At 39.1% G+C, this 14,853-nt stretch overlaps 1 protein-coding gene across 3 annotated transcripts in view; it reads left to right on the top strand.

Moving 5' to 3' along the window:
• The window catches only part of LOC107752883 (unconventional myosin-X-like), a 73,532-nt gene that overhangs the window by 42,030 nt on the left and 16,649 nt on the right, over nt 1-14,853 (top strand). For all 3 annotated transcript variants that reach the window (XM_016568954.1, XM_016568953.1, XM_016568955.1), the window contains exons 17-23: nt 954-1,062; nt 2,746-2,826; nt 6,036-6,160; nt 6,422-6,536; nt 11,628-11,734; nt 12,803-13,246; nt 13,368-13,401. In XM_016568954.1, the coding sequence (XP_016424440.1) occupies nt 954-1,062; nt 2,746-2,826; nt 6,036-6,160; nt 6,422-6,536; nt 11,628-11,734; nt 12,803-13,246; nt 13,368-13,401 (1,015 nt within the window). The remainder of the gene's footprint in view (nt 1-953; nt 1,063-2,745; nt 2,827-6,035; nt 6,161-6,421; nt 6,537-11,627; nt 11,735-12,802; nt 13,247-13,367; nt 13,402-14,853) is intronic.

Below are 14,853 nucleotides of genomic sequence, written 5' to 3'. Positions count from 1 at the left end.
CTCTGATTGGTCAGCTGGCCAAGTCTGTTGTGATTGGTCTTTCCGTATACAATGCGTGTCGGAAATGAAACGCCCATTACCATAATTATTTTTTTTCTCCGGAGGGTTACTTGTAAACAAAGATGCTATAAGTTTACAAAAATGGCATCGATATTACCTTATCAATTCGAGCCCGAGTCCGAGGATGATACTGATGCAGTCGCTCAACCAGAAACTCCATCGCAAGCAAGACTTGATCAAGATATTTCTCAGTGGTAAGCTTAAACTTTGCATGTGGTACTTTACGTGATATGACAGCAGTTTTATTGCATTCGTTATTATTATTATTAACTTATTTGAGGTGCAAGTGTGGCAACTGTGTTAGTATGCTGAGTGAGGCTGAAAAACACAGCGTCTTCTCGAAATGATGTAAACACACTAACTAGCGGAAGTGTTTGTGGGCAGGTCAGAGTGTTCGTATTTCGTGGGCAGGCAGGGATTATACAAATGTGTTACCTTGTGACGTATAGCGGTAACAGGCAGAAGATTAGAAAATATGACGACTCGTTCAGGCGGTTCAGAGTCGACTCTCTCTTTTGAGAGACAATATATTTATCATGCACTTTTTTGATTAACAACGTTGCAGACTGTTTACATTGAAGGATAGCTACGTTACAAACTGCAAAAAATATTTTTTTTGAAAACCCATATGACCTGCTCTTTAAGAGACTACTTGGAATATTTATACTTTTGAAATGAATTTGACATACTGAAGGACCCTTTAAAATCATGTAATAAAGGCAAAAAGCTGTTCAAAAAACTTGCTGGGCCTAAGATATACAATTTCCTATGTACATTCATCTAAATTTAAAACTTAAACATCAAGCTACTTTGAAGCACTTGTTGCTGATCTACATTTCTGCTGATGTGAATGATGTTTATGAGTGATATTGTCTCTATTATGTGTCTCTCAGGCTTGACTTCATCTATGACCTGTTTGAGCGTGTTGGTAGCAGGAATGGAGATGAGACTCTGAAGATGGGCACTGCCCGACGCAAACCCACCGTCAGCTCTCAGTTCAGGGTAAGACACAGAATCAATGATCTGAATGCACCATCTGATGTTTTTATACAACTGTGTGAAACTATATTTTGAAAGAATCAGGACAAGACGATTGTGAGACAACTGCTCTGTCCCAAAACCTAGCCTAGCATTTTAAGGCATTATAGACATGCTAAAATACCTTGTTTTCGAAAGCAGTATCACATGATTCACATACACAATAACTCACAGAATGCAATGCTCATTGAAAAAATAAATTCAAGAGGGCGGATGAAGCAAGGCATGTTTCATTCAGTATTTTAAGAAATCTGCAAAAACAGTTCAGTGTAATTTAGAAATAGATTATTTACAAAAATGTGTTTTTTTGTATGTGTTATGTGTTTTTATCTGAGTATTGTGCCATTAGATTAGCAAAATGCTAACATCAAACTCTATAGTGCAGAGTGCAGCAGTCTGAATGACCCTGACTGTTAACCCTTAAAAGACAGACCAAAAAAAAAGAAAAGAAAAATTCGGAACCAAGGCTACTAAAAAAGTGGTCGGCCACTGTTGCACTCTATTGAAATCAGTTGTTAAATCACATGTATGAAGTCCTTTTTGTTTGACACGAGGAATTGCAGCCTATGTAGAATGCTCAAAATCAGTAATTTATTGGGTTTCATGACAGGTGCAATCAGTGTAAACAGGTGTGTGCAATTCGTGCTGAGTGCAATCAGTGCAATGCATGATGGGAAATGTAGTCCGGGGTGATGTGCAACAGTGTGTAGTGCGAGAGTCAATGAAATGGAAAGTTCATGGACCGGATTCGTGACAGTTACGATGCTCCCTTAAATGATAGCTGCCTTCCCTGTTGAAAAAAACAGCATATGCTGGTTAGGTATGTTTTGACGCATGGCAGCTGGGTTAAGCTGGTCCTGAGCTGGTTATGAGCTGGTCCTGAGCGGGAGCTAGTTGCTTACGACCAGCACATGACCAGCTCATAACCAGCTCAGGACCAACTTAAACCAGCTCAGGACCAACTAAGAACCAGCTTAAACCAGCTCAAACTAGCTGCCATGCTTCAAAACATACCTAACCAGCATATGCTGTTTTGTTTCAACAGAGTTTGTGGACAGTAGTCAGTGAGGCAGCTCAGTAAGTTTTGAAACAGAGATAATATGTGTGTGTTCTGTTCTCATGTGTGGGCTTAATATTTTGGGTGGACATTCCAGGATATGAGTGAAAACCTAGCAGAAAGTTGTATTTATTTTTCTGCACTTGTGTGACTGTATGTGTACCTTGCGTGTGTGTGTTTTGTCCCTTTGTTTGTGTCCTTGTATATCTGCCCGTTTGCAGGGTTACGGGGCTTTACATGTCATAACTGACGTGCAGGGGATTTGGCAGCTGCCCTTGTACTGTGGCTCTCAAAGCCAGGGGATTACCCACAAACCGGGCACAAGGGTTTGACAGGGTCCGTGCATGTTCCCCTGTTCCCCTGTCATTAAAGCCGGCCTGGAGCCTCTCAGTCTGAGACTGTGGGACAGAGTGCCAGGTTGAAGGGTCCTTGATGTGACTGGGTAAATACTAGCCCTGTCACTGCCCTCCTCAACAGGAGATGTGGGACGGACAAGCAAATAGCAACTGTGGTTGCTGAACGGCAGTTTTTGTGCTGTTACTTTCCTGTGCAAGGGTGTAATTTAGTGTTATTGTGACTGTGTGTTTCAGGACTCTCTTCATTCACTGATGGCCACTTTAAGTGCCTCCAACCCTTTCTTTGTGCGCTGCATCAAACCTAACATGGAGAAGGTAGGATTGACACTTTTTGTACTGTCTATATCACACTCAAACCATATTTACTTTCCTTATTGAGTCAAACAGACACTCATAAAATCAATTTTCTAAAAAAAAAACGTCAGATGTCATTTTCAGATGAATAGTTCACCCCAGAATGAAAGCCCATGATTGTTTATTCACCCTGAGGTCATTTCATACATATTTTACTGTCTTTCTTCTGACAAACACGAAAGAAGAAATTTTGAATGAATGTTCATGCTGCTCTTTTCCATATAATACAATAATCAAAGAGCAACTTAAAGGAATAATTCACCCCAAGATAAACATTTGCTGAACATTTACTCACTTACCCTCAGGCCATCTAAGATTTATGTGAGTTTGTTTCTCCATCGGAACAGATCTGGAGAAATGTATCATTACATCACTTGCTCATCAATGGATCCTTTGCAGTGAATGGGTGCCGTCAGAATGTGCGTCCAAACAGCTGATAAAAACATCACAATAATCCACAAGTGACATTAAAAGCAGCTTGTTCATAATAAACAAATTTATTATTAAGATGAAAATAGTCCATGCAGTTAACGCAAACCAAATTTTTTAATTCTTCTGAATCACAGTCACATTTACCATTGCTCTGCAGAATTTTGCAGGTGAAATCTAGTAATTTCAGTAGGAATTGATCGGGAGTTTCATATAAGGGGGAAAATGTTCCCCACACACGTTTTGCTCATGTTAATGTTGGCCATGTGAATTTGCTGCACTGACCAACAGAAAGCTGCTTCGCTTGAAGGTGACTTTGATATGAGCTATGTTTTATACATCGCTACTCTATTGACAATAGACCAATAGTGACTGCACCTTCACAATAGCTTTGTTGGTGGAACAGACGCAAATTTTATTAATTCACCAATAACTTCTAACCCTTCCCCTGTTGCTCCAGAATCATATTCAAGCATGTGCATAGTCAAACCCGGCACATCAAGATGTGTTCCGCAATGTTTGAGGTCAATAACATTAAGCAGCGCTGGTCCTTGCTTGTCTCGTAACCAAATATTGATGCACCAAATTTGAATTTGCAGAAATGCAAATGAGATTCGAGAGCTTTCTCTGGTTACTATATGCTTTCATTGAATGGAAAATAACACCTTGAACCAAATTTGCATAATTTGCAATTTCTCCTTTTTTGTTAAATGAAAAAAATCCGAATGGCTTTAGAATGGTATGAGGGTGAATAAATGGGAATTTAGATTTTTAAGTGAAGTATTCCGTTATTTAAACTTCCACCCTGCAAAAAAGAAAAATACTAAAACTACTTAAACTGTGCGTTAAATATCTAAATGATGGATAAAAATGGTAAGATAAGACAAACAAGAAATAATGGATTAAAAAAAAAAATTATTTACCATGTTTAATTTTTTTTTCTGCTGGAAAATGTCAAAAAAGACTGATTAGGAAATCATTATTAGCAGTGCAGTGGCCAGGACAATCTGGCGTCATCACATTGTGAGAAGCTGTACAGCCAGCAGCCTGTCGTGTTCTGCACTCTGTACATAGAGTCTCTTTGTGCTGATCTGCTCAGATTGGAGCAGCCCATTCCCACTGCCAGCACATTCCTGCAGCCCAAACCCGCCTGTGCTGGGGTCAAAGGTTACGGCTGTCCGCTTCAGCGGCACTGAGAGGAGTATCACACTCCTGACCTGCCGCAGAGGAATGTAGAGATAACAGCCAGAAAATCACACAGAGCCTCTACCCTTCATTATATGATACAATTGAGCTGTAATAATACGGCTGTGGCCTCCCGTATTACTGGAATTATTATGATTGCATTGATTTATAGAGGACTCTCATTTCAGTGGGCAGAGGATCAGGTTGGTGCTTCTGATGGGGTTGTTGTATTGTGATAACTGTCCGCAGGGAGGGGAATCACGGCCGTGGCCTCGTCTGGCGCTCTGCCGGGCTCCCTCTGACATTCCACACCTTTTCTTCTATCATTTATGCCACTCAACATCTCGCCTCACTCCGGGCCCCTAAAGACAATTGTGATACTGCGTACTTCATGTCTGACCCAGGTTTACTGCCCAAATTACTGGGAGACCAGAAATATACCTCAGACTCTTGTCACATTAGCCTGACATGACTATTTCAGTTCAGATTGTGCTGATTGAAATGAAGGACATGGCAAAAGGCAATAGTGGAACATGCTGTTAAGACGCACCAGGTGTCCAGGAGTCCCGCTCCTTAATATAACAATCAAACGGCCTGATGAGACAGGACAGTGTGGGAGCAGCTGAACACCAGGCACTGATGTTACTGATCCAGCTACAGATCCAGCCACTAAACATGACGCGACACCTCACACAATAGACATAATCACTCCCAGTTGAAAGCTCCCATTGCTGACGTTGATGTTTGACCCCTTTTTCTTCCCACAGACATCTTTTGTTCTTTATGTGACAGATCGAAACAAGATCTATGATATCTCACTGTAGGTTATGGTTAATGTCAGAATGAAACCAAAATAGGTTCTATAAAAATTCCTGGTCTCACTGAAAATGATTCATCTGGTGTATGTTATTCCAAAGATAAAAATGTTTGTCTTTATAATCTTTCATCAACATCTGCGAAAAAACTTTTTTCCAGCTAGCATCCCTAAGCCCTCTTATTTTTCAGATCCCCCCCCCCCACCCTTGTCATGCACTGGAGAAATAATTTTCTTCAGTATTTTATTTCAGTATTTTTGTCTTTTTTTTAAATAATCAAACTGTCAAGAAATATCTATTTGACTAAATTAAGATAAGTGATTAAGATTTATTGTCAGAGAACATATTTTAAGTTTAAGTATCACACCCAAATGTTGGCACTCAAAATGTTTTTTTTTTTCTTTTCTTGTTTTTCTATTGTTTATCCTTTTTATTATTTAATAATGATATTGAGACACTACAACACAATAGTAACTAACAATATGGGTAACTGTATACAATTTTCTTCATCATCATCATCATCAAAAAATTGCTAATGAGGAAAGACCAATAAACTAAGAAAAACTTGCATCAGATTACGGAAATCAAATATGTTATTATGAACACTATTTCATGTTAACTTGTGTTAGTCTAATAGGACAACTGTTAAATATTGAGTATTGATCCATTTAATTTCAAGTAATATTGGGCATAGCCAGTTGATATCAATGCTGATGGACATCTCCTTCTATCTTCTTCCAGAATGCAAATAAATTTGATGCAGATGTGGTTCTAAATCAACTACGTTACTCTGGAATGCTGGAGACAGTGAAGATCCGTAGAGCAGGCTTTTCTGTACGGAGAACCTTCCAAGACTTCCTCAGCAGGTGAGATACATAGCAAAGAGACCATCACAAAACCACTGGACAGTCCATCAAAATACAGTTTGAAGCACAAAATCTGTTCCAGATGCACACAGTCGATTCCTGACAGTTTTTGGAAAGGTAATATAAAGTTAATGTCCTTGAAATCATAATGAACAATGCCAGGGAAGTTTTTCCGAATCTATCAGTACATTGTTCTCTTACAGTAAAATGAGTGAGGTGGAATGTGTGTATGTGTTCAAGCTGTGCCCACTTCCTGTGCAGATACACAATGATCCTGAGGGACAAAAACCACACGGCAGACGAGAGGAAGAAATGTGCAGATCTGCTTACGAAGTATGACGTCACAAAGAAAGAGTGGCAGCTGGGAAAGACTAAGGTGCGGTTGCATGACCAACACGTTCACACACAGTTTAACGTTCCAGTATAAATAATCTGTGCTAGACCTCAGTGCAAGAGTGCAGAGACTTCATATAAGAGCTCTTTTTCTCTCAGATTGAACTACTTGACCTTTATGTAGTCTGTGGGTTTGTCCCTGACATTCATACTTTACAGTGTTCAAAGAGTCATTTGAATTTAAATATGAAATGCAAAAAAGAAGGAAAAAAAGATACAGACTGGCTGTGTTCAATTATCATGGCATTTACAGTTTGCGAACCCTTTGAAAATATCCAGATTTCTGCATTGCTTACTCGTAATATGTGGTCTGATCTTAATTAAAGTCACAGTTATAGACAACCCAGCCCTGGATAGAGTAGCAACAGTCCCGAATTTTCTACATTTGTAAAATCTCACCATGGATTGATGAACATCCAAGTCTTTAGCAATGTTTTTGTAGCTCTGCAATGCACTGATAAAGTCCTGTGAAAGCTTTTGGGACTGAGGTAGGGTTCACACGAACCAGTTATTCTTGTGTAGAATATATTTGTCAGCAACCAGGCTTTGTATGCCTTTATTTTAAGAGCAGGGCACCTGTGCGACCCATACTTCCAATTTATTTTCCTTAATTGACTCCTATTAGTTGTTCATTTATGTTTTCCCCACTGCCATGTGAATGATGACTCAGTGTCCTCAGTAAACTTCATAAAGAATAAAACTGTTTAGCTGAAGAACAGAACACATTTAATGTGTAATTAATTCAGAAATCCAGATATTTTCAAAGGGTTCACAAACGTATTCTTGCCATTATGGTACTCTGAGGGAATTCATGTAGTCAACACACAGATGATACCTCGATATTAGCATCAAGGAAGTGATAAAAGATGTATGGTACCTAGGGCTGGGCGATAATTCGATAACGATAATTATCGCGATATAATTTTCCTCGATAAAACGGTATGAAGAGTTCGATATAATGTTTATGCTCCAAAAGCGGAATGAAACAGCGCGACTCATTTGAAGCGTGCCACTCGGACCGTTTATCCGCTCGGATCAAAGTTCAAACTGCCGCGCGGCGCGAGCTCACTAGAGCAGATGTGTTTACTCGGACACGCGAGCACTAAACAGTGCTGTGAGATCCAGTGTGAAGCGTTATCGATATCGACTAATATGAAAAAAATTATCGTGATAATTTTTTGGGCCATTTCGCCCAGCCCTAATGGTACCATTTCCACGGTAATGTTTTGCAACACTTTCATAGGGTTTTTTCTTTTCAGTCTTGTGGTGTTTTTTCTGTCTCTCCTCTCTACATTCTTTCCTCTTCCTCTGCTCTCACCCCCTTCAAAAAACCCCTCTCCACATCTTGGTACGGAGTTTTGCGGTCCCTCACTTTACTGAAATGACTCATCCCGAACTAGCCGGCTTGAAACAAGAGCGCAGCACTTTAAGGGCATTTGGCAACAGGAGCACAGCAGCTCTGAAAATAATACTTTCTGTTCTCTGTTCAACAGTGTTTGCATGACAGGAATAAATTACATTTTAAAATATATTCAATGTAATATTCAACAAAACGGTTTTTACTGTATTTTTAGTCAAATAAATGCGGCTTTGGTGTGCATTAGAGAGTTCAATGATATGGCAAACATATATAGTAGTGTAATTGTAATTGATTATATTTAATAGTCATACATCTTCTGGTGCTGCTAAAACAAATGTACCATATATTTTAAATATCATAGAAATAGTTATGCCTTTAAAAACAATTTCATATTGTATGTGCCATGAAATGCACAATACATCTGAATTCATCATGGCCTCAATAGACGATTGAATGTCATGCAATATTTCTTCTTTTCCTAGAATGTTGCTTTCTGTCTCCCACACACACATGTATAAAGACACTGAAACAAATGAATTCAGATACACTCACAGGACACGCAGTCTCGCTCCCTGCTGAATAGAGTCATGCTTTACAAATTGTTTAGCTGTAAAATAGCCTCATTGTTCTGAGTGGTGGGGTCCGGGCTGGACAGCTCCAATTTGTTCTCAGCACGTCAGAGCTCCAATGTACTTAAGGTCAGCTACTCTATCCTACAGCTTTCACTGCTCTACCAGGCTCCACGATCATACTTGTTAAATAGCCTTTTGCCCTAATGGCGGTGAAAAAGAAAGAAAGCTGGTGTCCTCATGACAGAAGCTGGACTAATGGACCATGCACAGATCTTATCCCAAAATGCATGTGTATGACATTTCACCCAACATAGTCCTTCACTAAAACATTGCGTGCATCAGGTCCCCACAGTTACCAGTTGATTATGTTTATCCCTTTCTGAAAAGACCAGGGTAATTGACTCCCAGCATGTGTTGTGTTTTGCATGCTGTGTTTTTGGTGTCCACACAGGATATCTTACCTAGTTTAATGTCAACTTGAATTACCATTCCTGACTTATTTTGCTTTAATAGAAACAGGACACTCAGTTAGGAAAAAAAATGTAGGTCATAACCTGGTTTGTATCTATTGGTAATTAACTTGATGTTGAAAAGTAAATATTTACAAAATATAGCCTAATCTATGGGAGTTTCAAAGGCCCTGCTATCTAAACTGATATGTACTTTATAATAAAAAGTAAATGGCTACTGTTAAAGGGGTCATATGATGTTGCTAAACTGCCCAAAAAACTCGCTTTAAATATATAAAATATAAAAACTCTTTAAATATAAAAAACGTACTTACAGTCTCGGAGTCAGAACAGCCGGCATTGTAGTCTACTCTACCAGGATCAGGAAACAGTCCTCCATAAAATGCGCTGGACACATCTGGAACAGTGTTGTAAATAGGGGGGCGGCGTGTTAGAAATAGCCGTTTTAGGTAGGCGTGGTTGACTCTTAACTTTTATAAAGAATATCTCTTTGGATTTGAGACTTTAGTCTTTGCAACTTTACAGATCTTCTTTATGAACCAAGAGCTTGTAACACTTCAAAGAGAAAGGAAAAATTTAAATCGCATCATATGACCCCTTTAACTGTTTGGTTACCAACATTCTTCAAAATATCATCATCCCTGTAAGTTTTGTTGAGGAAAAGCTTGGCTATGCTGGTTCACCAGTAAGACTTGCACCAGACCAGCTTAAACCAGCATGGGCCAACATTGGTAGACACATTAAAAATCTGGCACTTTTTAAAAATAAATATTATGTATTTAAATAAAACAACCATATTGAAGATCCAACTTGTGTTCTGTTGGGAATGGGTGGTTGTGTCCCTTTTTCTTTTTCAGTTAGGAATCTACAGAAAAACCACAGTCAGAGTCAGGATTCTGGACCAGTGTCATTGTAGAGCCACATGAAGTGTTATTAGCAGCAGACATCAGGCAGTGCTGTATGGAGGTTGTTTGATCAGTGTTTACACATATGTTCCACACATGCATTTCATGTTTCTGTATAAATACAGTCTCTTGTGTAAAACAGTTTAATGTATTCCAGCAAATCTTGGTGGAATCTAGTTTGGGAGTCAAAGCTCCAGACAGTGACCTATGACTGTGTCCATCATTGCTGTATGTGTTCAGGGATCCGCTATGGTTGTTATCATGGCTCAAGGACTGTTTTCTTTTATGATTTCATTCAGGAGTGCGTGATTGTGATCCATAGAGAATGAGTGGTGGTGCTGGCTTTTGTTCGTGGTGTTTTTGTGAGTGTCAGATTTGGGTGGAGGTGAGAGGAGGGGTGTCAGATCGAGAAAGGGGTCTGGGATTGTGTTCCCTTGCTCGAAACAAAACAACCTGTGTGTAATTATATCCATGCTGATTGTGTGTTGAGGAAGTGTGATCCCTAGATCGGGGCTCAGGGTTTTTTGCGTGGGATGGGGGAAGGATGTGGACGAGGAAACTTCCTCCTCTGTGTGTGTCTGCAGCTGTGCGACGTTGATTACAGGAACATCTGGGTCGTCGGTTCCAGGAAATCTCACAATGAGCTTAAAAGATCTGTGGGAGGCCAGACATGATGCTATGTGTATGGGTTGATATTAATTGAAAGGACCTGATTCTGGTAATGCCACCACATACAGACTGTACAGAATGTACATTATAGTACATAATTTATATTGGATGCTGCTCTCCTGGTGTTCCCACCAGTCTTCTTTACTAGCTTAACCGGTATGAACCATCTCCACCTTGAAGACCACACTAGTTGAGAAGTTCTGTTATTTCAACATAGCAAAATACATTGAGAGCGGTGGACTGCACAATGCAAAATTAAAACAATGTTGAGTACAGTCTTTATCTTTAAAAGACAAGTTATTCCTTAAAGGGATAGTTCACCCAAAAAATGAAAATTCTGTCATCATTTACTCACCCTCATGCTCTTCCAAACCTCTTTGAGTTTCTTTCTTCTGTTGAACACAAAAGAAGATATTTTGAGGAATAGGGGTAAAACAGATCACAGTAGATATTGACTTCCGTGGAATGACTTCCAAGTCAGTGGCTTCCGTCAAGTGTTTGGTTACCCACATTCTTTGAGTAAATCAAAATCATATTTTGTGTTTAGCAGAAGAAAGAAACTCAAACATGTTTAGAACAACATTAGGGTGAGTAAATGAATTTGATGCATCACTGAAAGTGATGACAGAATTTTTGGGTGAACTCTTTGAATGTGTAAAACTTGTTAAATTAGTGTCAAACTACTCAAACTACAGCTTTACATGTCCAGTGCTGTTTAGTATAAATGTTCTTTTACATTTAGGTTTGAGGTTTCTTTTCAATGAGTCAGCGTCAGTGAGTAAAGGGTTAAGCCTTCATGTCTCCTGTCTCTGAGACAGGCTCTCTCTCTCTCTCTCTCTCTCTCTCTCTCTCTCTCTCTCTGTCCATGCACGTCAGTCTGTCTGGAATAGCCCGAGCAGCAGCAGTAACAGGAAATCAGAGCGCTGTGGTTTCAGCACAATGGCAGAGCTCCACAGCTCAGCTCCCTGTAGCCTGTAGCCTGCTGAGAACACTGGAGTCGTGCTCTTCTCACCGCCTGGAGAGAGTTACCCATCAGTTTACCTAAACCTACCCTCTTCCCTCTCTCTCTCCTTGTCTTTCTTCTTTGGTGCCTTGCAGGTGTTCCTGAAAGAAGCTTTGGAGCAGAGGCTGGAGAAGCAAAGAGAGGAGGTGCGCACAGCGGCTGGTATGGTGATCCGGGCCCACATACTAAGTTATGTGGCAAGGTTAGTGCAGATTTGTGTGTGTTTGTGTGTAAACACGCTCTGTTGAATTGGGTTGGGTGAGTTACCAAAGACTGTCGTTGTGACTTTAGTTGCTTTTTATTGAGTTGAGTGGATGGATTGCCTTAATCGAGCATGTGAATGAGATGGAAGTTTGCATCACAGAATGATTTACCAGGGCTGCGTGAAGCAGTGAATTGAGAGCAATGCAAAGTGGATTAGATTCATTATGAAAGTGCAGGGAAACAAATGAGGGATACACAATGAAAAGTCATCAAGAGTCTTTTCACTGCAAATACTGAATATTTTGCACTACATGCACAAGCTGAATTAATTTACATGCTACACTGCTAGAAGAAAATTGCTTAAACTGTGCTGGTTTAGTTTGAGTTTTGAGTTTAGAAATTGTCTACTAATCAGGCTGTGAGAACATCTGGCTGACCAACTAAAGATAATCTGGGAAAGGCTTGGAGACCAGCTTAAACTAGATAAGACCAGCAAACTAGTTTATGATGTTTTCAGCAGGTTGCTTTGATACCACTGTAAATCAAAAACGACAAACTTCAAAATATCAACATCTGTTTTGTGTGAAGGGTCTGCTGAGACACTATGTTGATTCCTGGCTGTTTAGTATTCATTTGCACCTCAGTCCTGATGTTATTTATGGGGTTGATGAAGTGACTGTTTTGCCTTCATTTTGTATAAAGGTCAGCATCCACAAAGTCACATACATACAGACTCTTTCTGTCCAACATTACAGGTCAGATGTGAAATGTTCTCATTTAAGTGGCCTGGTATAAATGTATGAGAACTGTGGCACAGCTGCTCACTCAGATCAAATGTCTTTTTTTATCACAGACACCAACTAGCCAGAGTATTTTATATTATTGACCCTATTTCATATTTGTCACACTGATTGCTTTTTAAATGAGCTACTGATGTGTTAATGACAGAGTTGTTTATTGAGTAATTGCTGTAATATACTCAAAATTACTGTAATATCCCTGTCAAAGAATCGTTATTGAAAAGCCTCAAGGGCTCGCTCTCTAATGTTGTAACTCTCCCTCTCAGAAAAAACTATAAAAAAGTCCAGACCAGCACCATCACTATCCAAAAGAACTACCGCGCTCACTTCTGGAGACAAGCTTTCCTGCGTTTCCGCTCTGCTGCCGTGGTCCTCCAGAAACACATCCGCGGACAGATCGCTCGACAACTCTACCGGCAGCTCTTGGAGGAAAAACGAAGGAGAGAAGAGGAGGAGAGAATCAGACGAGTGGAAAAAGAGAGGAGACGACAAGAAGAGCTGAGGAGGCTTGAAGAAGAGAGACTAAGACAAGAGGAAGAAAGAAAGAGGGAAGAGGAGGAGAGACAGAGGCTTCAAGAAGAGGAACGGAGAAGGAAAGAGGAGGAAGAGGAGGCTTTGCGGATACAGCAGGAAGAGGAAGAGTCGAACAGGAGGCAGGAAGAGCTGAAGAACAAACAGATACTGGAGGATAGAGAGGCAGGGCACAGCAGGTAAAACACAATCCGGGCAAATGTTTGAGTTTTAATTTAGGTCATCCAAAATCTGTGTTGGCTGCTGGACTGTGCTTAATCCCTGTCTAAAAGGATTCCCTCCTGTTTTGCCTCATATTAGGAGTCTAGTGGAGAAAACTCATCACAACCACAAGGTATTATTTCTATTGGACATTTGATTTTACATTCCTGAGAGATTTTAAATCTGGAAATGATATATCTCTTGTATTGTCCTAATTTCTGTCTTCACTTACAAAAGGTCATAGTATAATAGTCATAGTGCATTGGTAAGTACAATCGTAATGCCATGGTACTGAGCTATATGGGCTATAAAGCCTCTTGAAAAGCCTAATGAGTTTGTAAAAGTAGTTTAGAAAAACTGATTCACTGAATATTTATATTATTAAAGCCAATTATTATATTATATTATATTACAGTATATTATTTAATAACTTATTATATGGTGTGGAAATGTAGACACATGCAGAGAAAAAAAAAAAGATATTTGATATCATAGAGACATAGAGAAGTCAGTAAGCCTCTCAGAATTCGGATAATGTGGTCTTTTTAGGATATGGTGAGGTTAGTTCAGGTTGTAAAATGTCATGTGGTGCAACTCCCCAAAAACGTAATACTTTTATTTACATTTACATTTATTCATTTTTAAATGTAATTTATACATTATATATATGTTACTATTATACATACATTTATCCATTTATGAATTAATAATAAATTACTTAAATTAAGAATTCATACATTTTTCTCTTTTTTTTTTTTTGTAACTTTCTTTAGAAAAAAAAACATACAATCACATCTAAACAACAGAACAGTCATTTGGTCACCTATAGATTCTAACATAAACATATTGATGGAAGTATATATCAGATGATACAGCAGACAATAGCCGTGTCAAAGAATCATAAACACAATCCATTTTTCCCAATACTGTAAGTATTTATCCATCCTTAAGTTTAATGCGAACGTCATCCCATGTTTTGGACACTGTTCACAATGTCCAGCCATTCAGTCTTTGTTGGAGGTTCTAATTGTAGCCACTTTCTTGTTACAGCTTTCTTACTGGCAGCTAATAATATATTTAAAAGGTATTTATCTTTCTCCATCAAATTAGCTGCTAAATTGCCCAGATAAATTGTAGAAAAAGAACAATCAATTCCCTTACCGAAAATTATATGTATTGCTTGTATTAACTCCTGCCAATATGACTGAATGGCTGGGCAGCTCCAGAATACATGAAAATGATCTGCCAACTGTTCCCCACATTTCCTCCAACACAGACCACTTCCATTCTCGCCAGTCTGAATAGATTTTAACTTGGGGGTCGTAAAGTATCTAATAATATTTCGCCAGCAGAATTCTCTCCACATACCCGAGCTGGTAGAAGTAGCCTGTACAGAACAGAAATTCAGCCAGTCTTCCCCTGAGATGCTTAGACCGGATTCTTTCTCCCATTTTAATCTAACCTTATTTGTTCAATGTTTCTTAATGGACTGAATAGCTAGATATATACATTTCTTTATTTATTATTAATTTATATTAAATATTTTTATAGTTTATAATGAACACTCTTATTAACAAATATGAAT

This window comes from Sinocyclocheilus rhinocerous, unplaced genomic scaffold, assembly GCF_001515625.1.
Source record: "Sinocyclocheilus rhinocerous isolate Xijiao unplaced genomic scaffold, SAMN03320098_v1.1 scaffold1252, whole genome shotgun sequence".
In the NCBI taxonomy this organism is placed as follows: domain Eukaryota; kingdom Metazoa; phylum Chordata; class Actinopteri; order Cypriniformes; family Cyprinidae; genus Sinocyclocheilus; species Sinocyclocheilus rhinocerous.
This window is presented reverse-complemented; position numbering and strand designations above follow the sequence as displayed.